This window comes from Heterocephalus glaber, unplaced genomic scaffold (genome assembly GCF_053883595.1).
Source record: "Heterocephalus glaber isolate CG9 unplaced genomic scaffold, H.glaber_assembly_v1.0 deba00001442, whole genome shotgun sequence".
Classification (NCBI taxonomy): domain Eukaryota; kingdom Metazoa; phylum Chordata; class Mammalia; order Rodentia; family Bathyergidae; genus Heterocephalus; species Heterocephalus glaber.
In genome coordinates, this window is record NW_028258296.1 from 37185899 (window position 1) to 37210195 (window position 24297).

General features: G+C 33.7%; 1 protein-coding gene across 3 annotated transcripts in view; it reads right to left on the reverse strand.

The window, feature by feature from the left end:
- Positions 1 to 3040: 3040 nt before the first annotated feature.
- Positions 3041 to 24297, reverse strand: part of Olfm3 (olfactomedin 3) — a 192991-nt gene continuing 171734 nt past the window's right edge. For all 3 annotated transcript variants that reach the window (XM_004869144.4, XM_004869142.3, XM_004869145.4), the window contains exons 3-6: positions 22979 to 23134; positions 17582 to 17801; positions 7156 to 7262; positions 3041 to 5885 (exon numbers count right to left, since the gene is read on the reverse strand). In XM_004869144.4, coding sequence (XP_004869201.1) covers positions 5208 to 5885; positions 7156 to 7262; positions 17582 to 17801; positions 22979 to 23134 — 1161 coding nt within the window. In that variant the 3' untranslated portion in view covers positions 3041 to 5207. The remainder of the gene's footprint in view (positions 5886 to 7155; positions 7263 to 17581; positions 17802 to 22978; positions 23135 to 24297) is intronic.

Sequence of the window (24297 nt, forward strand, 5' to 3'; positions counted from 1 at the left end):
GTATTTAATTCATTTGTGATTCAATTAAATTATGATTGAATTTATAGAGTGATGGTCCTTTGGATCATGGGATTCCTTGAAAATCTGATAAGATTTGTGAATTCTCTACTAGAAAAAATGTACAACCACTGGTACACATCAAATTTGGCATATGTCATCAGGAGTGTCAATTATCCCCAGAAAAGCTTTCCTGAACTTCATGTCAAAGAACTAAATATATGAAAAGCACAAAATTTATATGATAAAGAAGAGGTATTAGAAATATTTGATTGATGAATTTCTAGGAACAAAGAGAAAGACATCAAATTTTTTATATAGATGATATGTTGACATTCCAGTATTTGAATGAATTTAGCATGGTAGGCTGCATTTCAGGGAGATCTTACTTACCTATTCCCTCTAAACATCATTTCCTACCTCATCCTGTCCCTGAAAAACATCCAATCACTCAATATCATATATATTTTAAAAATTTCCTTCATAATAGTTAATCCAATCAAAAGTTATTTTTCATAATTTTTTATTACAACCAGAGCATAAACACATGAAGACTTTACCTGTTGACAGGTGTGCACAGCATGTAGAGGATCTAATAGCACATAGTTTTGCCTAGTTATTTTTTAAAAATGCATAACTGTTATAAAGTTTTTAACTGTTATAAATTCTAAAGCCTATGTATTATCTATTGGCAATGTATAGGAATTCATATGAAAAAGATACAGACAAAACAGCTAGAAATATATTACTACAGTATGAAAAAATAATATTCCTAAATTTAAAATGACTAACATTTAATTCAACTAATTTCTATTGTCAGCTGTTTATCCTATATTTTCTGCAAATGTCTGCTGATATACAATATTTGCAATTCCAAATTTAGGTAGAGCATGATATGTTCTGGCAACATTTTAATCACTTAAAAAAAAACAGATGGGGGCTGGGGATTTAGCTTAGTGGTGCCACCTCCTGCGCAAGGTCCTGAGTTTGTTCCCTGGTACCAAAAAGAAAAAAAAAACACAAAAAACAGATGCAAGCTCTTCTGAGTATACTGTGGATTTGGTAGGGATGCGACTTAGCGTATATGTGTGTGGTTTTCCAGCAAATCTCTTCCAGCACTGAGGTATTCCTGAGAACTCTTCCATATTCACTGTATTGCTTCATATCTCTACCTAGAAGTAATGTTTTAAGATGTTTATAGTTAACGGAAGTTGTGTATTCTCAACAAGAACATACATTATGCTCTTTTTATAGTATGTCAAGTCACCTTTTAGTAACAATTTATATTTGCAAAACTTACTTGGCACTTGATGAACAGAGCTTCCAAGGAAGATAAGTTTTACACTAAACTAGCTTGACGTTTTGGAGACAAGACAGACTCCAAACAGCATTACAATTTTTCTAAGCCTGATAAAACAGACAAACTAAAAGGGATGAATGACATAATATAATTTCCAATGTGAGTGAGATAAATCAGGTTGTTAAATTCACTTTGGAGGAGGATTTTCTGGTCAGATAAACAATAGAGCAAACAATTTTATATTTTTTTATTCAAAAGATTTTTATAAATTGAATTCATGGTTTCTAAGAAAAATAAAAATTTCTTTGATACCAGTTTTTCTTCTGTATGCTAATATTGTAATTGTATTTTTGAGCAGTTTCAATAATTCAAAAGAAGAGATTTGAAGACCCAGGTCTGAAGCCATGATCATGATAAAGTATTAGCATATAGTTTTGTACTGAATTTGATTAAATTTGGGGAACAAAACCCATTTCATGATCTTGATTTCAGTATGGTTAGTTTACTGAACTGAGGGATAGGTAGTGACTCTGGGTCCTTTTAGAAATAATTCTTTCTAGCAAGAAACAGTTGTTGATTAAGCTTTATATTATTTTATAGCATCCACATTTTAATTTATACACTCTGATTCTGACACTAGGTAGACAACACTAGGAGGTCTCCTTGTGGTTCACTTTTCACATGATGGTCAAGAAGGTAAGGAATCTTCTATCTCTAAATGTTTTCTGACTATGTTACAGGAACTCAAGTTGTAACTGTGATAAAAGGTATAATCATACTTACCTCACCAAGTCAACAAGATGATATTTTTTATTCTGTTTTCAAAGGTACCATTTCTAAAAGGCTTGGCTTTTAAGAACTCTGAAATGCTATATTTTTTTGTAATTGCTTTAACTTGAAGGGATACTTTTAATTTTGCTGTCAATTGCATTCAAATTTAACATTTACAGGAACAATTGACAATCATGGGTGTTAAAAAGACCAGACATTTAAAAAAAATCTATTCTTTGAAGAGAATGATGTTTAAGAATTATTATGTGTAAAACTTACCTTAGAAGGGAAATAACTGGTCTTCTTTTGAAATGAATATATGTACAATTGTACCTGATTATATAGAAAAATAATTCTTCTATTTGAAAAATTTGTAATTGTAAGGTTATAGTGGTTTCAAATGTGAAGAACTGTTTCTTATGAGGAATAAGGGTCAATCAAAAGTGAACATTATTTTCTAAATATATGATTTTGTCAGAGAAAATACTGCTGATTATGAGGGCGAATGACTGAGTATGGAGATAGGAATCATAAGTAATCACTCATGATTTTATATATATGATACATCTGCTATTATTTTCTCTTTTATTTCTACATAGTTGTAATGCACTGAAATACTACCATTTTTCTGAACCCATAGATATAACCTTAAATACAAGTAATAAGCATTGTGATTCAAGGGCTACAAATACAAATAACACACGAACACAATCAGTCCATAAACATAGTACTATTTGGATGACCTGGAAGTTGTTAATGACTTAGTTAATTCAGAAAATTCCAGTTACACAGTTCACTTAAGATTAAGACTTTCTGAGTAGGATCTCTTTACTAGCTGGATTATATAGATGATTTAAAAATGCTCATTATTTCTCTCATAAAATTTGTTTGTTGGAGATTTAAAAAAATGACAACTAAAGTAAATTCTTATTTATTTCAGGCGCAGAACTAATAATAATGTAATAAGAAAAATACTCAAACTATATATATTTAATGCAAGTCATTTTTTAAACTGATGTTGTCCCCACTTGTAGTGACAATAAAAATCTGTGTTTGCTCTAGCGGCACATACATTGGAAATTGGATATGGTGATATAACCTTACATAGAACACAAAGTGTGTTACAAACTACATACCCCACAAATAAACTGTAATCATCCATATTTTGAATGTATGTGATACTGTATAACATTATTTTTAAAAAAACAAGTAAGGAGAAGCTATTTATTAGAGGCCATCTACTTACAAATTCCATTTATTTCTGAAATTAATGTTACCTTTTTTTCTCATACAAACTTACATACAAATCATTGACTGATTATTTTTGTGGAGTGTGTACCATGACACATAAATGTCCTAAACTTTCCAACTCTCTATAGTAATGGGAAACTTATGCAAATTTTTTTAAAAGAGAAGACAACATTGCAAAAGGACTCAGAGTGGTCATCAAATCATCCTTATTTTTTTTAGGCAAAAAAGAAATCTTTATTAAACTTGAACAATTTCAAGACTGGGGTATGTACTCCTACAATTTTGACAGTGAAATACTTGAAAATGATGTTTAATCTGCTACATTTGGAATGAATTACCCTAAATATTAGCATTTCTTCATACAATGCTTTATCTGAATTATAACCTTAGTTTTCAAAGAAAATTTTGATATTTCATATATGTGGAACTAAACATTTACCACTTAAGTTATATACTACTTATTATAGAGTATACTTCTAAAATTTAAAATTATTTCATATTAGTTTCCATAAAACTGCCTTAGGAAAAATCTTAAAAGTATATAGAAAGTGTATCCAAACTCAAGAACATGTTTGATATATTGTGGAGTTGTTAACATAACATAGTATTAAAGCTTTCTTTTCTTGGTTCTATTATTTCTGCCATATAGTGAATCAGGGTAAAAAGGTCTTGCCTTCCTATGTCATTTCCGAATTATTTACACATTTGAAACCAAACTGATAATTCTGAGGTCTTGCCATATATTTTTTTTCTCTACAATTCTTGCCAATGTTTCTCCAGGTGGATGATCTATATCTAGAGGATATTACAGAAGTTTTGTTTCTCAAGAGTTTTCATGTGCTTCTTGGACTTTTTAGAGTTACAATATAAGGAATTATATTATTGCAAGTTCCATGTAAAATATGAGTTAAGATACTAATATATTTAATTATGATGAATGAGTGTTTTGTGTATAATAAGTGAGTGGAGTCAACTCAAATAAAATTTTTGTACTCAGATGTATTTTTCAAGCAACTACATGGGTTGCTTTCAATGAATAGAGTAACTTGGCTACACTGAGTCATTGTTTCCATCCAATCAATGTCAGTATTCAAATAAATTTGGGAGAAAATACTCAATATAAGTATCTAGTTTGATTTTCCTTTTAGTTTACAATGCTCCTGTAAAGGGCAAAGCCAAGAAGATCCTTCTTTACCATACTTGAAAATTGACTCAAATCATTACTGAGATTAAATTTCAGTATATTTTATAAAAAATATTACTTACTTTCACAAAAGTGAAGAAATACAATTGCACAATGGTGGTTACAATGGTAGAAATACATATTGCCAAGAAAATGTTAGCAAGATTTAAAAATGACTGTACAGCACCGCATCAGAGAACTGTGTTAACAGCAAAATGATTAATATTATTTTTTGATACAAATAAAATCCTTAAATATTTTTTAGAAATAAATGTGGGGAAAGTGCTTCTTATTTGTAACTAATTCCTACCAAAATGTTTCCTGATGTGGAGCAAAAGACATTAAAAATTGACAGAGTTAAATAAAAAAAGACATTCATGCATTTAAGCCACCATTAGTCTCTGACTCTAATATAAGGCAGATCATTAATCTTTTGCAAAACTATGACTTTAGTCACTTAAACTCTTTTTAGTGCTTTTCATGACAAGGACATGATGGTTCTTGTAAATTTAGGAGTTAAGATGTGTTTCCAACACATTAATTTAGACTCAGCTGTTTTTTTAAAACACAGAATTTACAATTAAAAAATGCTTTGCTTTGGAGGAATGATGAACAATTATAATAACAAAAAATCAGAAAAAAAGGGTCCTATAGATTTTATCACAAATGGTAGTGTTTGAATAAATAAAAACAAATCACTTTTGCCTATGTGTCATCCTCAGTCTTAATGATATGGAAAAGGGTGACATTGAAAAGGACCTGGTGGCCATTGTTCCAGGCATAAAGAGCTCTATCTCTTGCATTGTAGTCAAGCATGGATATGTGAAAGTATTGGTTATGGAAGGGAATATCTGTGTACTCATAGGTGGAGGTTTTGGTGGAATAGGAATAATACACCTTGGCTCCAGTTAAGTGGGAGTTGGTGACATACAGTGTCCCACAGATCATGAAAGATTCCCCTGCACTTCTCTTGGGGTAGCCAGTGCTCCAGCTCTTCATCACTTCCAAGGTATCTTGGTTAAGCTGGCTGATGACAATATTGCCTGCATTCTGGTTAGTTGCATACACAGCCCACAGTCCGATTTCATCAGCCATTAAGTCGATGTCAGAGAATCCTCCCCATGTATATGGGTAAACATTGTGAAAACCAGCATACTCCAGGCTTCGCTGGGCAAGCACTCTCCCCATATCAAAGCTGTATTTGATGATGATGTTACTCTGGTATTTGTTAAAATACAGTGAGCCATTGTAGACCACATGGTTAGTTCCAGCCCACTTGAAAGGGAGGTTATATGTCCTTGATTCAGCCCCGCTGACAAAGTCTGCAATTGACTTGTATTCACGAACAATTTTATTGTTAGTGTAACTGTCCATATACCAGACCTGAGAAGAAGGAAAAATAAATGGAATAAATAAATTTTGAACTTCTTTGAGAATTCCAAAAGAAAGACAATGAAAGACAATATATACTAATATCACAATTCTGCAGCTCTCAAAGCCAAATTATTGTTCAGCTAACCTGCTGCAAAGTGGTAAAATTGTAGACTTTTGTAAAAATATTGGTATGGTTTCTGTGGAAAAGAAATAACTAAATTTACTGCTTTGACATTGATCTGTTTTTGCCTTTTTATTTCTTTGATTTTTACTTTTGTCTCTTTAGTGCATATCACTGTGTGAACCAAACATATGCCAAATGCAAATCATATCACCTGATGGACTGATGTAATCAGTTCATAATGGCAAAAATATAAGCACGTTATTTTTATTCTATCCCTTGGTTTGAAAAAAATGTATGGTCTAATTTAATGTATTCAACTTATACTTCAGAAGAGTCACAGAATCTTCTAGTAATATTTGTTCATTTGATTAGCTTATAGGTAAAACTCCCTTTTAATGAAACCAACTTATTAATTTCATAAAAAATCTTATTTGGATGAAGCTCTTGATAATTTTAGTATGTAATGAGTACTGTCATAGAAAATAAACTTATGTATGGGGAGGGGTGGAGGGGTTGAAGGGAGGACAGCAGAATAGGAAAAAAAATAAGAACCAAGATCTATCATGGACAGGTACACATTTCTAATGCTGAATGTCATCATATTTTATACCTAAAATGCACCAATAAATTCAATGAATTAAAAAAAGAAAATAAATGTATGTATGGTAAGTTTCCAATTTATTGATTTACACAATGCAGGCATCACTAACTTATGAAAATGCCCCCTCTCAAGTTTTAGTATCATTACTTCTTAAGTTATCCCTAGAGTCCAGGTATATATTAGTTTCTTTAGTGAATTAGTCAGCCATGAGTTTTTATTTATTTAGTGATTTTTCTTTTTACACTCAGAATATTCTATAAACAGGATACAGGAAATGTTGTGTGCTTATAATTAGCACTTTCTAAGCATAAAACAAGAATAAAATCAACAGAAATTAGACTTACTGTACTGGTGAATTATACAATGGTGCATTTTACTAAATGAGTTTGCTGTATATCTTTAGATGTGTTAATATTATCAAACAAAAGATTTGCAAACAATGTTAACACTATTTAAGTTAAAACTAATATCCCTGAAGAAAAAGATCTGTCCAGTAGATAAAAAGAGTAAATAAAACACAATTTTAAGCGAAGGCATTTGTGGAAGCAACATACTCTGTTATTTTTTTCAGATGCTAAAGGATCTGTCATCCAAGCACCAAATCGAGTTCCAGATGTCTTGATTGTAATGGGGCCTGTGATTTTCATCAATTTGCCACATGCTGAAATTACAGAAACACAAACATGTTGAATGAACAAAGCCTATGGGTCCAACACACATACTCATACCAAGAACAGAGAAAGGGATCATAAAACAGAAAAAAAAATTCATAGAGTTAATATTACATATTTTGAATGAATAATCATTCATATCAGATGCTGTGCATTTAATAATAATTTGAACCATGAGTAGTTGCTTCTTCAATGTTCTAAATCTAAAGTGGAAAATAATTTTTATAATCTGAAAAGAGATAAATGAGAAAACTCATCATTATTATATCAATTTAATAGCTGTTTTTTCTAAGAAAAGAAGTTTAAAAATTAAACCAATTTCTCATTGACCTGTGTACCTGATCACTAGCAACAATTTCGCTCCCCTTCCCAATAATTTGTGACCATGTATAAATTATACAAGTCAGAGGAACTCTACAAGCTGATTGTCAATTTATGTTTGTGAAAAATATCCTTATAGAATATAACAAAAATATTAAGTCATAGTCTATCTAAAAAAGTAGAGTTCTGAGGGGTAAATGCGTAGGAAGAGGGTCCAATAGAGCAGCCAGGAATATGCAAGGAACAACAAATATGGAATCTGAAGCCCCTAGACATAAAAGTCTTGTGCAGTCAAATGTATAGAAAAGCAATGTATAGTGAAAAATTGGTGACTTTCTTGAAAAAAATGTGTTTTATAATTTTAGCTGCAAATGAGATCTTAGGAATAGGTTGGACCTTTTAATTCCCAAAACCCATACCAAACAGAAACCCAAGCATTTTTGTGATATTTCTTAACAGTGCAGTTTAAAAGTGATCTATTATACACATTGTAAAACGTAATCTGACTTCCTAAAAATGTTTTCCTGTGGTCAAAAAAAGAAATACTCTTTGCCGTTCATTTTCCTCTTTTTATTCTTAAAAACATTTGGTTATTATTTGTTCTGTTTCTTCTATCATCCTCTCTTTATTCTTAAAACTTATAAATTTCTAATTAATTTCTGATGGCTTCTATGTGTTTGTGACTTCTCTGTGTGAAAGAAGAATAAACAAGGTTGGAGCCTATGTGGCTGATTTTTCTCTATATGTGTTCTACATAAGAACGATTTGCAATTGGCACGATACTGAGCTGCACAGTTAGGAAGATAACGAATGATAATATATTTTCCACTATTCTTTCAGCAATAACTACAAAGTCATCTAGCATTTTAAGAAGCCTGAATTGAATACACTCACTCTCTTTTGTGAATGAAACTAAATATGATGTCATCATTATATAGCAAGTTACGTGATAATTTCTTCAAACCTGATAAACCAAGGTGGAAGACTTGATGCTATTTTCCACATTTGAATAGCAAGACATTGCATTAAATCTATTTGAAATATATCAGTTCAATTTGCTATAAAGATGAAAAGTATGATTGAAGTATCAATTTGAGCAAGAAAATATTAATGTACTCCAAATGGATACAGATAAGTATATGATCTGAATATATAATAAGTGAAAGTAATATAATGTTTAATGATGTCCTATGTAAACATTCTAAATAAACATTTGCTAGGAGCATGAAAAATTCAAGTGTTAAGTAGATTGAAATAAATATACAGGATTGTCTGTCTCCTCTCCCAAAACACCGCAAAACAAAATGTGTGATATTTTTCTTAAACATAAGAAAGTAATTCTGGTTTAAAATGATGGAGTAATATGTATTTTTACCTCCTTTCTTTTCCATTTCTCATTAAAGTGACAGTAAAAGAATGAAATATGAAAAAACCTGAAAACAAAGCAAACGGAATGGTATAACCGCTGTTTTGGGAGAATTTTGTTTGTTTGTTTGTTTGTTTGTTTTGGTACCGGGGATTGAACTCGAGACCTTGTGCTTGCGAGGCAGATGGTGGAACCACTGAGCTAAATCCCCGGCCCTTGGGAGAAGTTTTAACAAATTTCTAGGGGGCAGAGATGATGGACAATTATCATTAAGATGTAGGATAACATAAATTACATCAGTATCAATGAAGAGGGGGGATAGGTGAGGAGGGAGAGGCTCTACCTTGAAGAAGAGAAGTAAAGACTCTGAGAAACAGGCACAAAAGTTGTTGGGATAAGGGTCTTAGGAGCAGCTGATTTCACCTGCACTGTTATTGTTATTGTTATTGTTACCCATCCTCAATGCCAGAAGACAGTACTCATTGCTTTTATGTTTATAAAGAAAATGATAGTATTAGGATATTTTCTGACATGAAAACTTTCCAAGTTTACCTAAAATGATCTCCTTCTTAAGAAGTTACTTGAGGACATATTGCAGCAAAATAAGTGAGTAAACCAAGACAAAAGAAGACATGGGGTCAAGGAAGGAGCAAACTCCTGTCCCACAATAACAAGTGTGTAGTAGGGCTTGAGAACATTTAGTCCAGAATGCATAGTCAGCTCCAAGAAAGGAGTCTCAGCAATACATTTGTGGGAATGTGAGTAAGTGTAGCCATGATGGAAAAGACCAAAAAATTAATAGTGCAACGAACACATGATCCGTATGATCTAGCCATCTCACCACTAGGTACATATTTCCAAAAGAAATGAAACTCATATGTTGATAAGACATCTGAATTCCTTTGTTCATTTCATTGCCATTCACAATAGTCAAGAGTTGAAAACAACCTTAAGTCCATCATCTGGTGAATGGATAAAAAAATATGGGATGTATAAACAATGGCCTGTTATTCAGCCATATAAAAGAATATAATCTTGTCACTGGTGATAGAATGCATAGACAGAACTGGAAATCATTGTTATGGGTAATAAACTAGATACAGAAAGAAAGATACCATATAATCTCACTCATATTTGGACATGATACCTTCTTCCTAAGGAAGCTTACATCCTCATGAGAAAAGAGAATAAATAAACTATCATTATCATCATCATCACATACCTCTGTTGCCAGGAAAAAATAAACACAGAAGTCTTAGTATTGTATTCTCCCCAGTAGAAGTTTCCTTTACAAATAGTGATTTCCTAAATTAAAATCCATCTGCTCAAATTATATTAGTAAATTTATAGTTTTAGGGATTTAGAAAACTAGCTGATTTTCCAGTTATAATTCTGTGGACCTTAATTTCATGTAAACAGAAGTATCCTAAATTCTAATGTTGGGCAGAAAATGTAAAAATAATAGTCATTTCTATTTCTCAGTTTCCCCAAACTAGGTTTTGTTCAAATAAATTATTATCTTTCTCACTTTACTCTCACTTTCTAGGAGGACAAAGAAAGCCAGACAAAAAAAAGATAATTTTCCAAAATGCCTGGAAGACAAATGTCCCTGCAAAGGGGGATGGCAAAGAAGGAAGTTGGGAGTTTTGCTTCATTGATTTCTCCTGCTATGCTCTTCTATCTGCACTGAGATTCATGAAAATAGTAGCATTTATAATATATTGCATGTGTAAGTTTTGTATATTCAGAATATGTACTGAATAGATCAGTGAGAGAAGTTACCATTTTAGTTCTCTGATGACTTTTATACATTAATTCTTTATGATCCATTCCAAGCTGTGTTTATTAATCAGTAGCTGAGGAGACCATATCATTTGGGATACAGTAAGAAGATCAGTTGTTTGGCTCAGTAAAGCATAAAAACCATCTGTCCTCTCTTTTTTTATCCCTTTCATATACCAGTGTAAATTGTAATTACCTAGATTAACAACTTCTGTATTTGAATGCTCAGGCCATGCTCATATAAGTTATTTAAATGGTGTACTAGATATGTTTATGGACAAAATGTTATTTCTTTCTATTTAAAGTTATTGGAGAACTCAAACAGTAGGCAGAAGATAAGATTTTAAAAGTCTACTAAAACTACTTAAAATGTTTGTCCCTACCATATATATGGAATACTGCAAAATCCATTTATATTATTTAAACTTTTATCTTCATGTATTTCTTGTCTTCATAATTATATTGCTGAGGTAGAGGAGGAGTACGGTAAAATACTAGAATAAGTTTCCAGAATGCATTTGAAAAATGGATGAGAAACAACATAACTGTATCTAAATAACGTATCTTTAAGAATAACACAAATTTTTAATTTTAGTTATTTTTAAACATGCCTCAAGTCTTACTTTTTTTTGGATAAAGCTTATGAATATCTTTAAGGAGAAGGCTATTTAATTGAAAGTGAATGGACAATCATGTTATAAAATCCAAGATAATTTGGAAACTCATCCATACCTCTAGAAATACAGATATTATAACCTTAAAGGGTTTATTATTCAGTTATATCTAATTATATAAGACATTAAAAAGTACAACTGATGATAAATCAATTTATGGTGAAATTTACCGATTACTCAAAAGTGTGGTTAAACTATGTAATAGTGCTCCAGAGTTTCAGAGGAATGAATTGTCATACGCATGGCTACTGGAGAAATTGCCACCCTAAGTTGCAATAGGGCTTCTTGAGTAAACAGGATTGTCTTTCATAAATGACTTCCAATGACTTATTTAAACTTCTCCTTAATTTTATTTGAGGATGTGTTCCTGTAAACTCTTCCAATTACATTTCTGAGTTAAATCTCATTTCTTTCCACCCCAGGTACATAGTTTGACTTTTCTGTTAATTTCTCCTTTCATTAAGATTCCTTTGCATCAAATGCTAAGTAAAGCAAAATATCAGGTGTTTTGGAATGAATTACTGCATCATCACTGAGGAAAGAACAGATGGCAACAAAAACACTTGAAAAAATGCTGGATTTTTTCCTTTTCCCCAGAAGCTTTTGGCTTTATGAAAGTATAATAATGTTTTGCATTTGTCATACATTGATCCCTTTCCAGCAACTGACATCTTTTTATTCTAAAAATAAGATTTTTTTCTTAAACATTAGGCAGATGCTAATTTTTTTTTTCCTTTTTTTTGGTACCGGGGATCTAACTCAGGTCCTTGTGCTTGCGCAGCAGGCGGTGAAACCGCTGAGCTAAACCCCTGGCCCGGCAGATGCTAATTTTGTCTACTGTGTTTTTGGTGCATTGTGATAGTGTCTAAAGATTCAACTAGAACAAGACAGAGATAGTCCACGACCTGTTGGTGCAAGGATAATGCATCTATAGAAGAATGCAAAGATTAAACAAAAAGGCAAATGAATATTTTCTGTAAAATGTATTAATGGGCTAAGTGTCATGAGGGAGTGGAGCTGGAATCCGTGGGAGACCCTGCCAGGGAAATTCACCCCCTTTGAGGAACCACCAGGGAGAGCTCTTCAGAAGAGTTGATGTCTTGTGTGTAAAATGAAAAGTTGGTAGATATGTGAAGTGGGGAAGAAAAGTGTTCCACGAAAAAGGAAGGAATGTTAAATGTCTAGGAAGATAAAAAACATGAAGGACTGAAGAACTGGAAGGCATCAATGGCGAAAGGACAGGATGAATGCATACTGAGAACTTGAGAGAAGACTGCTATTGGAGTAATCCAACGAAATACGATGAATGCTGCTCTGCATTAGGGTAGTGGAAAAGAGGAGAAAGTAATTATGAGACACTGAGGAGAGGGGGCAAAAAGATATGGGGATTGCACAGGGTGAGTGGCATTCAGGGGAGAATCAAGAATGACTCTCTGGCTTCTTTTTGAATTGCATGTATGGTGGTTCTATTCACTAAATGAAAGTTTTAGAAGTATCTAAGGAATTGTTACTGTATGTATCTCATACATGACATCTTATGGAGGAAGAATTTGTCTTTGAATTCAGAAGAACTTGGGTTTTATGTTATTTCTCCAATCTGTATTTTTGGAAGTTAAGTTTTCTGCACATCTCTTTTCCTTACGTTGCCAATATAAATGCCTAACCCAGAGTTCCTGCAGTTCCTGCACAACTTAGAATAAATATATATAAAATGTTTTGTCACAGTGTCTGTCAAGCAGTAGCACTCAGTGTTGTGGTTATGTGCTTTCTATTCCTGCTACAATATAAGCTTCTCCACAGTAGTGGGAGGTCCTCTACTTTTCACCATTCATCTACACATACCTAGAAAAATGCTAACACACATTAGGGATTCAAAGATATTAAATGTACAAAGACTAAACTTGTAGTGAAAGTTTATTTTCCTTTACAAAAGAACCACTCAGACATAAGCATAGTAAAGAGAGTAATCAAAATCTCATCACTGTGACCTTGTTTCTAATGCTACAGATACTTCTGTTAGATATGAAGTCTTAAATGATAGGGTTAATAGAATGATGAATCCATTGCTTCACTAGATGGCACCAAATCATTGCCCTAAAACGACTAACCAGAGGGAGTAGGGGGTAGAGGACTGGAAAACTAGAAAGCCTGATTATAATCTACATGAAATGTCTGTTGATGATCTTGGGAGGTAGGCAAGAGATTTAACCATGCTTTTTCAGTCAAATTCTCGCATGCATATAATTATATTCTTGAACTCTAAGAATGTGATATATTTAATTAAGCACAGGGGACTTTATTCTATTCAGTCTCTCACAGGAAAAAAATAAGCATTTAGGAAAGAGCACTCTACCTCAGTCAGGACACTAGGGTGCATTGCTGTTGAAGCCTTTTTATAGTTTCTACTTTCTCCAAAACTTTAATTCTCTGGTAGAAATAAACTAAATGGTGCCATAGTGTTCTCAATGACTTGTGATTGCCTTAGGGCCGTATTTAGGAGTAACTTAGACCTTGAAGGGAATGAAGGTAGCTTGTTTTTTTAGAGTCTTAAAATTCATGTGATGCATCTTGTGACATTTTACTTAAAAGCAAATCCACTGAAAAAGTGAGGAAAAATGCATTCATCATTGCTGCAATTTTATTCTCTTTCCAGTCCATGTCTGCCCTTTGCTAATCGGCTGTGTGTATTGAGAGGCTGCTGGAAAGAGTGAAGATGCCACTGATGAATGAGCCTACCTGCTCTTGATACTCGACTGGCAATACTATAATTATTCAGTGTCTCACTCTAGAACTGAGCAGCATAGCCTCTGAATTTGACAACATTTAGAACTTTGAACCCTTAATAGTCTTTTTCTTACCCTTTCTGCTAATGGGCCTGATATTGATTAACATGTTTTCTCTCCCAGTTCCCTATGGTGGGATATTTGACATTTGGGCACTTCCAAGATAAAGATGGGTATGGACTTAAAAGGATTCTCAGTGATTTATTGATTCAGCTCCACCAATTCTCAGGAAATGTAAATATTAAGTGAAGTTTTAATTAAACTATAACCTAGTGGCATATCACAATTGTTTTTTCTTCCAATTCTCTCTATTTCTCTCTCTGTATATATATACATATATATGTAGAGAGAGATAGATACTGACACATATATACGTGTCAGATATATATGTGACACATATATACGTGTCAGATATATATGTGACACGTATATATGTGTATGTATGTGTTTATGTGTATGTATGTATAATCAGACATCTTTTTTCATTGGAGTGATTCTTTTTTAAATGAAAAATATAAAGATTCATATATTTATTTTTTCAGGGAGCAAGTAGCTCCAGAAATGTTTTCTATGTCCTAATTAAGGATTGTGTTCCAGTTGATAAATTATCCTCTTTGCTCAGGGATGCTCTGCAAGTGGCTAATTGACATAAACATGATGAAATGGACGGCACTGCTTAATTCTTGAGACAAACAACCTAAAAGAATTAGATTCATTACTTGTGGCACTGACTTCTCTTCTATGGGAATAGGAAGCTGAGGGCTGCTGATAACCAGAAAGTGTGAGAACTGTGAGAGCTACAGTCGTTTTCTTATATCCACAGGTTCCACATTCTCAGATTCAAGCAACCATTCATCAAAAATATTTGAAAAAATTGTATTTGTACTAAATATATACTGTGTATTTTTCTTGTCATTATTACCTAAACAACATAGTATATTAACTAAGTGAAATAAATCGGACACACAAGCTTAAATATTTCATGGTTTCTGTTATATGAGAAGCTCAAAGTACAAAGATAGTAGGAAGTAGAGAGGCAGAGCTTTCCCAAATGGGAAGGGATAGAGCGACATAAGGGGAGAGGTGGGGGAGGGGCTGAAAAATGAAAAGATGTGTACGTATATGCACCGAGTCCCCACAAGAAGTATATGTACTACAAGCATGTACAAAGAAAAATATTTATAAATAAAATGTGTATTTGGATATTTCTTTGTAATCTCCAACGTAATTTGATAGTGATGCTAATTCTTGACATGAAAATTTTTTATTTTATATTTTGGAGACCCCATATGGGATGCTAGTTAACTACTGTGGATATTACACTAAAGATATTTCTTGATTAAAAAAAATTACAACACAACAGTGGACTTTATTTATGTCAGTAATGTTTTTCTATTGCATATTAATTGTGAACTTCACAATTTGAATTAGAACACTAGAAACATATAAAAGAGATGTGTAAGTGTCCATCAATAGATAACTTTTCTATTGTAATCACCCTATGCCATTTAGAATTACTATATGGCTAGAAAGAAGCTTTTAAAAAAAGCAAGTAAATTGAATAATTCATCAATTGAAATAACTAATATTTGGTTGACTATTACTAGGACTTCTTACAAAATTAATTCGTTCAGTAAATATTTTCTAAGTTTTTGTTTGTTTGCTTGCTTTTGCCAGGCATTGGGTGACACAGCATGTTGAGTGAATATGATAAACTTTGTTCCTCTCATGGAACAAAAGTCTAGCGAATATATTAAATTATATATTCAGTGATACTGAATCCAATCTTTACTGAATTATCCGTGTTTGGAAATGCCTAATGGGAAAAATGAAGGATTCTGCAAGGACAGAATATTTAGATGAATGAACAGTAGTTTGTCGCATGTGCCAGGCAAAAATGTGTTATGTTCCATACAGGAAAGTGTTTCAGGAGCAGAAAAACAGTGTCTCCTAACAGGCCCATGTAAGACAGCAGAAGGCACAGTGATTAAGACCCCATATACAAGAGAAGAAGAAGCAAAAAGAAAAGAGAAAAGAGAAGGAAGGCATGGGCTCATAAGCTGTAGACTATCCACTAGGACACAAGAATCTACAGGAGATTTTTAGCAGGCAAAAGTTATTTCGGATTTTTATCTCAGAAAATCTTTTTGGCAGAAATGTGAACAACGAGTTGGATAAGAGCAAAAACTAGAATCATGACATCTACATAACTGATCATTGACCAGTTATACAAGAAAAAGTATGGACAGTGACTTAGAGAGGAATTAAGAGCTGAAGATTCCTGTGCATGCATTTAGCCTTTGGAGTTATTTCCCTTTCATTGGTATTGTTGGATTCTTTTGCAAATCTTGTCATGATTATAGTGAGACCTCTGATATGGTGATTCCCCACATTTTTTGAGCCAGTGATAACTGTGTGCAAAATTTTGTATTTTGGCTCTTTTTACATCATGCACATTACATTCTAAAATCATCTTTAAAATGTTCTTTTAAACCATAAAAACTTTATTTTAAACAGTTCAAGTCAAGTTACAAGTCTTCTATGCCAGAAATTAACCTTTTCAAGTGCTGTACTCCTTTTCTGTTGTAGCAAAGTTTTTCTTTACCTTAAAGGAACACTAATTATCAGGTTTCCCTCCCTGCCATGTCACACAATCAACAACTAAAACACTGTTCCTTAAATGGACTTTCAACCTGTTCTTGTTCAATTCATGGCTATTTGTTAATTTTTCATTCAAGTTGCATAATGGCTTCATCCCATAATGGCTTCAGTTTAATAATTAGCTCATGGTTGCCCAACTTGACAAGAGTGAACAGCACATTTTAGGAGAAAGAGCTACAGTCCATACCCCATGTCCCATGCTTGACACTTGTAGAGTGGTGACTATTTAACTAGAGGATTCTCCTTTCTTTTTTGAGTAAATATAAACAGTGTGGGAATTTTGCACAGTGGAAGAATTACTTAGCTATTTCTTTAAATGATTGCAGTGTCATAATTTGCTCTAGGGAAATCACCTTTTCCTTAGCCTCAAACTTTCCCCACTATCAAAAGTATCCCCAGCCCTGCATTACAGAATAACTGAACATCATCCATTAAAAATAAGTAGATCAAACTTATAACCACAGGTATAGCTAATGGAGTTGGCTGTATTTGCTAGGCTGCTTATTTGCAAACCACCAAATGGCAACACAGTACTCTAAAATTCAGGGAACTCTATCAAGCACCACTGAGTACCCGGGCATACTTAATGTCATTAAGTGACACTTTATACTCAGAAGCAGGCATACTTAGGTATTTTATGACTACTTGCAAGACATAAGGGTGCAGTTTTCCTTGAAACTGTTTGAGAACACAACTTAGACAAATGAAAGTGTTGAACTCACTTAGCTTCTTCATGCAGTCCCGGAGTCTGGTTTCCAGGCTGAGCACCCTTTGATGCAGCTCCTCGTAGTCATAGGCACCAATCTCCTCCTGAATCCCAGTGAGGACAGCAGACAGGTTCCGTATCTCCTCCTTGAACTGGGTGATCAGCTTGGCATCTGTTTTGTACTGCTCCAGCACTGGAATCAATGGCAGGAGTTCATCCATCTTTTCCTTCAACTCCTGTGGAAAGGAATACACTGTTTCAGGAAGCCATTTAAAATTGTTGCATTCTTTTCATTATGATAGGTAAAAAAAGATCATTAAAACAGATTCAAAATCCCATACTGATTTTTGCTTGATTTTTGATATTTTGTGGAAATCTAAATGGCCACAGGATCAATAGTAATAAATACACTCATCTCACCTTTCTATGCAACCACCTCTCTTTAAATGGTTACAGGCTTCTCTATAAAATAAATCGATCCTATGGAGGCAATTATAGATTTTTATATTATCTCATACTCTGGTAGCATCTTATAAAGTGAACAATGCTTCATCTAGTTAGGAAATATAAACAGGGTCTAGCTTCTAATTATGCATGAACTTTGAATAAATTTATTAGATATAGGTCGCATACTCTATGGCTGTTAATTATCAAAGTACTGAATATCTATTTTATAGGAGAACCAACAGGAAAATTTGAATTCTGTATCAGCTTTTTTCATCTCACTTAGACTTTCTCTAATTGTGGCCATTCATTTATTTGTCCTTCCATTTTTGTCAGTGAATTTTAGCACTTTATACCTGTCTTAGTACAGCTTCATTAGGAAGGTAAGTTTAGCAAGTATAATAAAGCATGCAAAGCTCAAAGAAATATATGTTACTGTTTACCATTTTGAATTATTACCTATTCTCTGAGTCCATTTTTCTTTACATGGATAATTTATAGGTCATTATGTAAGGAACTACTGCTTATCCATGTAGTGAATTAACTCTGAAGGACCAAGGTGCCAGGTTTAGGTAACAGAAGAGCCAGGTGCGCAGAGTTGTGTGAATCTTAAATATTGATTTTTATCAAGAGAATAAGAAGTATGTGTAACCAAAGCAATATCTGTCACTCCTAAGCATCACAGGGCTGATCCACAATTACAGTGTCATTAGCAGTTTCATGATGTGTCATCATTATTTCTTTACATTTAACTTTATTTAAATATGGAGTTTGATTCAGTTGTGAATTGACTGCAGATGATTTCATTTGTGAAAAGAGCTACCCTTTTGATGAACCTAAGAAAACAATCCATAGGTCCTGGCAAAAACCATTCTGTACACTAATTTAGTGAAGTGAAATTCACTTTTAAGTTACATTTAGAAGATGTTATTACCATGAATGCACAAAAATACCAGGATCTCCCATTTTTGATTTATAGTCTTGTATTTCCTATGGGGAAATTTCTACCTGCCCTATAAATTTGGAAATCTTTGAGTTTATGTTCACATGCATGTTGAGTGGGAGAACACAAAATCTTAGTAATGAGAAACACTCATAAATATCACAGACAACAGGGAGAATTCTAGAACATGGTTTATTTTAGTGACTCCTTTTGAAATAAATTTATTATTTTGAGCATCTTTTGACTTCCCTAAAGTGAGATACAATTGTTTCTTTATGATTTTAATAAGATTCTATTTTTATCATTTGCTGCATATATTGCATATGTATGTATATTATATATTATAGTTTATTATGGTTTAGATCAAGACTGTCCATCCCTCAAGTACCTCATGTGCTCAGAGGCAGGGCTTTTAGAAGGTGATTTAATTATGGGGGCTCTGTAGCTGACTTCCTCTTAGGAGGCAGGGCCTGGTTTGAGTGTTAGGTCACACTGAAGGTGTGACCTGGAGGGACATAGCTCCCTCCTGGCTCCCGTCTTTGCTCTCTGCTTCCTGGCTGCCATGACATGAGCAGTTTTCCTTCACTGAGACCCTTCTGCCAGGTCATTGCTGTGTTTTTGTTTTGTTTTGTTTTTGGAACCAGGGATCGAACTCAGGACCTTGTGCTTGTGCTTGTGAGGCAGGTGGCGGAAACAATGAGCTAAATCCCCAGCGTGGTAATTGCCATGTTTAAGAAAGCATGGATTGAAACTTTTGAACTGTGGCCCCAAACAAAAACAAACAAACAAACCACCTCTGTTCTATTAAGCTGCAGATATTGTGTCTTGCATCAAGAAAAATGACTATATATTACTGGGGATTGAAGGATTCAACCCAAGTTGTTCACACTGAGAGAGTCGTTCAGCCATTTTTTACTTTTTATTTTGAGGCAGGATCTTGGTGAATCACTAAATTGCTAAGTTTTCCAGGCTGAACTAGAATTTGTGATCCTCTTGCCTCAGTCTCCCAAAGCACTGGGATAACAGGCATGCACCACCACCATACCTAGCTCATTTGCTGAATTATTATAAAAAACTATTACAATGAAAAGTTTTGCATTTTTCTATGGGCATATTTAAAAGAGAGGAATTCAATGTCAAAATTTTAGTAGCATTTTTTTTTCCTCCTGAGTTAAAATGCTAATATGTATTATTCTAGCCATTCAAAAATTCAGGATTAGGGCTGGGGATTTAGCTCAATGGTTCTGGTGCCTGCCTCGCAAGCACAAGCACAAGGTCCCAAGGTTGATCCCCGGTACAAAAAAAAAAAAAAAAAATCAGGATTAGATATTTTGCCGTGAATTTGGAAACTGAAAAACATGCCAAATATGGCAGAATGTCCAGTGAACACTCATAAAATATATAAAAATTTAAATTATAACACCACAGATGTCTGTTTTCCTATCTCTTCTCAAATTTTGTTTTCTACTACTCTCGTGCTCTTACAGTAATAGCTAGAGTACCTCACTAAACAACAGTCTTTTCATATACAAATCATAGTCTTAAGATGAGACCAGGCCTAAGTTTTCCATTCAAAAGACTGTGAAGGCAAAATCCACTTAGTGTATTATATAAGGTAAAAACTGTGCATCAGAGGAATATTTCTTAAAAGTACTTTTCAAAGTTTAACTTGTCTTTGGGATGTTCCATTACTCCTTCTAAAATATGGCACTTCAGCAGCTGGAGTGTAATCTGACTCATAGGGGGCCTCAGTAAACAAATATATAAAACAACATATGTTTAATATCTAATTATTATTGTGATTTTTTTCATTCAGAAAGCTAATGTGTACTTGTAGAGGTAATGCATTATTAGTATGGATAGTCATAAATCTCAAGCTGGACTTTGTGGGTTTGAATCTTCATTCAGATCCATGTTAGACATATGGCTCTGGTAAAACATTAAGCGTCTTTGTGCATCAATTTATTTATCTGATGGAGATAAAAATAGTGCTTACCTTGCAGGATTGTTGTGAGTGATCAGATTAATTTATATATTTAATGTGTTCAGAGTTATGCCTTGAATATGTACAACTGTTCAGAAAAATAGTTGCTGCTATATCAGTACTATTATTGGAGTTTTGACATATAACTTCAGCACATATTTGGAGCACATGAAGTAGCAGAATCCAAATAATTTGGTCATCTGGAGATGGTTGATAATTTTTTTTTTTTTTTTTTGGCTAGGTAGCTTACACACTAGGAAGATATTTTCTTTGGATTTACTTCAGGTTTGTTTCTTTTTATTTCTCTGTCCTATTTTCTCCCAAGAGTTTCCAAAAATGTGCATGCTTCACTATGCATCTGGGTTCCTGCCAACCCAGGTACCTCAAAGGCGTCTCTTAGTTTCACAGAATTTTCACTGCTTTGTCTATCTGTATCAGACAACATGAGCTCTTCCTTTTTGAGAATGCTGCCCTGTACCCAAAATGCTAGCTTACCATTTCCTACTTTGTTGATGAATTCAACTCTGGGTTCCTATCATAGCTCTACCATGTATACACTAAGTCTAAGAATTGAAAATTAATATTGAATATCTTTTGGTTTCCTTGATCACCTTTGTAATTTAGTATTTTTGGGAGGATGGATGGCTCGTGTCTAAAATTGCTTTCTTGAATATTACCAAATCTTCCTCAGAACTTCTATAAACAAAATTAATCAGTCTTCCCTTTGTGCTCTTAAGTAATGGTCATGCCTCTGTTTAACATCAGTTTCACTTGGCTGTTAGTTATCTTTCATAGAAGAGATTATGTATTATGTGTCCAACACTTCCCAGCACCATCTTGAGCGGTGTACGTGCTCAATAATTTTTAGTTAAAATAAACTTCTTGCGCTCCTCAGCCTCACATTCTTCTTTATGTACCATTTCTCATAAGTTCTCTATCCTGTTCATGCTGTCATTTCCTACCATCTGTAAATTTATTACATTTTCTAGGTCTTTCTCTAAACAGTCTTCATTTCTTAACTTGCTGGTTTTGCTTACTTTCTTCTCCTTCAACTAACAATTCATCACTTCAGCCTCTTCTTTTGTTACTTTTTTTTACCCCCTCTTTCTTCATCTATGACCTTCTGGTAAAACTTTCGAACTGGTTAGTTGTAAAACTTTGTCACCTGCACTTCTCTACTCAGGTTTCCAAGACCACAGAAGGAAATTTGAAACCATGATAATTTCTACCACATAAAAATGTGCCATGGAGGGACCCTGTTGCATGTCCCTGACTGGCTTCACATCCATCCTTTTGTATGTGCAAAAGGTACTTTTTTCTTGACCATGTGCATAAATTAGGTCCACTCCTCCAACATTGCTAGTGAATTTTACTCCCTAATTTTCAGGGAAAATGGGTTATTATATGAGCAACTACAAGTTGTTTTATAAACTGTGTGCTATGCTTTTGTAAGGCAGATTATTTTTCAAAGAGGTTCAAATGGCATAATCAGACACAGATTTTTTAAATTAATGATTTAGTCATACATAGTTAATAAAAATCCATATAGCATGCTTAAAACATAATTTTTCCATTTTCAGTATTTCTACATAATTGCCAATAAACCACTACAATCTAACAAAAAGACTTTATTTGCATAAAATTCTCAAACAATTTTCTTTTAATATGCTCTTCTTAATAATATCTTTTTATAATTTATATCTTCTACATTTCTCCTCATATTATTAAGGCATAAAATTTTCAGAAAACCTTCACTATTAATTTTCCTTGGGATTTCCCCTGGATTTAGAAGTTGAAATATCTGTAAATCTGTCCAGCAACTTCATCCAGCTCTGTGAGGATGAGGCTCTTTTTGTAGTAGTATTTTATGTGTTCCCACCCGCTAACGGTCAGTTTCAGTGGAGAGATGACTGACACACATCCCCAGAGAGTCTTTCACCTTGCATGTATGGGCCGATTCAGTTATTTCTAGTTGAGTGCCCTACTGTCTGTCACACTCAGTGTCTCATCTGGATTGGCAAGATTGCCGCAGTCAAACCTACCTGAAAATGCTTGGTCATTAGTGTTTTCCGATCATCTTCAATCTGCCGAAATTTGGCTTTCAGCCCTTTCATTTGAGTTTCCATTTTTAAAACATACTGGAAATCTCTCTGTGTTCTCAAGTTTAAGACTTCAATAGACTGGGACATGTTCTGAACCTGTTAAACAAAAACTTTTGTTATATATTATTGTCTATTTGCAGGTAAATCCAATCACTCCTCAACCACCCAAGATGACATTAACATAACGAGCTAGAACTGCTGAACCCATAATTGAATTTCCATGTCACATTTTCAGATGGACATTTTTCCATTTATAAACATTCAATTAATTAAGCAAGATGAAATTATACCTAGGCAGGAGATTAAAAATGGACATTTTAGCATTAGAGATGACTGACTATAAATAAGAATTTAGTACATTAAAAAAACTTTTAAAATACAGTATTTCTTGCAGGGCTTTGTGAACTTATAGCCTCCTAAACTAAATGTTTCAAGAACTTGTTTCTGTAAGTACTAATTCTGCTTCTTAAAGATCAAAGATGTTAGCGGTGTTGAAGTGTAATGGAGTCTCCACAGATCTAGAGTGCAATCACTCAACTGAACGTACTGCATGATGGGTCTAAATCACCCCAAGGAGTGATCAGTACAGGTGGCAGCAGTGCTGGGACACCTAAACTAGACAGCATGCTGTGTCAGGGACCTGGAAAATGGCAACTGCAAGTGCTCGCTAGATAGGCAGTAAACATATGTTAGGCAGATGGTACCATCCCGGGTTCACTGGGCCCTGGGTTATTTAAAAGTGGGAAATAGGTGATGTAGAAAGCATGCCAAAATGAAAGAAAGGCTGCCCCAATTTTTGGGTCAGGAAAAACTTGAAAGCAAAGGGAAAGCCTCTAATAGTGAAGAAGTGTTATATGAATTGAAGAATAGAACATGAATAAACCATTTCAGAAAGAATAAGAACAATCCATCTATGCTTAGAACTCATCCTATGATCTTCAGAAGAACAACTTTGGCATCACTTAGGAGCTTGTCAGAAATGCAGAAGCTTGAGACCCACCCCACAGCTATTGAATTAGAAGCTGCATTTTTTTTTTTTTTTTTTGTACCAGGGATCGAACTCAGGACCTTGTGCTTGCGAGGTAGGCAGCAGAACCACTGAGCTAAATCCCCGGCCCGATGCTGCATTTTCATCAAGATCTCCAAATGATTCCTGGTCTTTTACAGCTTGAGGACTGTTCATCCACAAGAAAAGCAAATGTAAAAATGTTTACATAACTTTATTCTTTCCATTTTTCTAAATCAAATATACACATAAA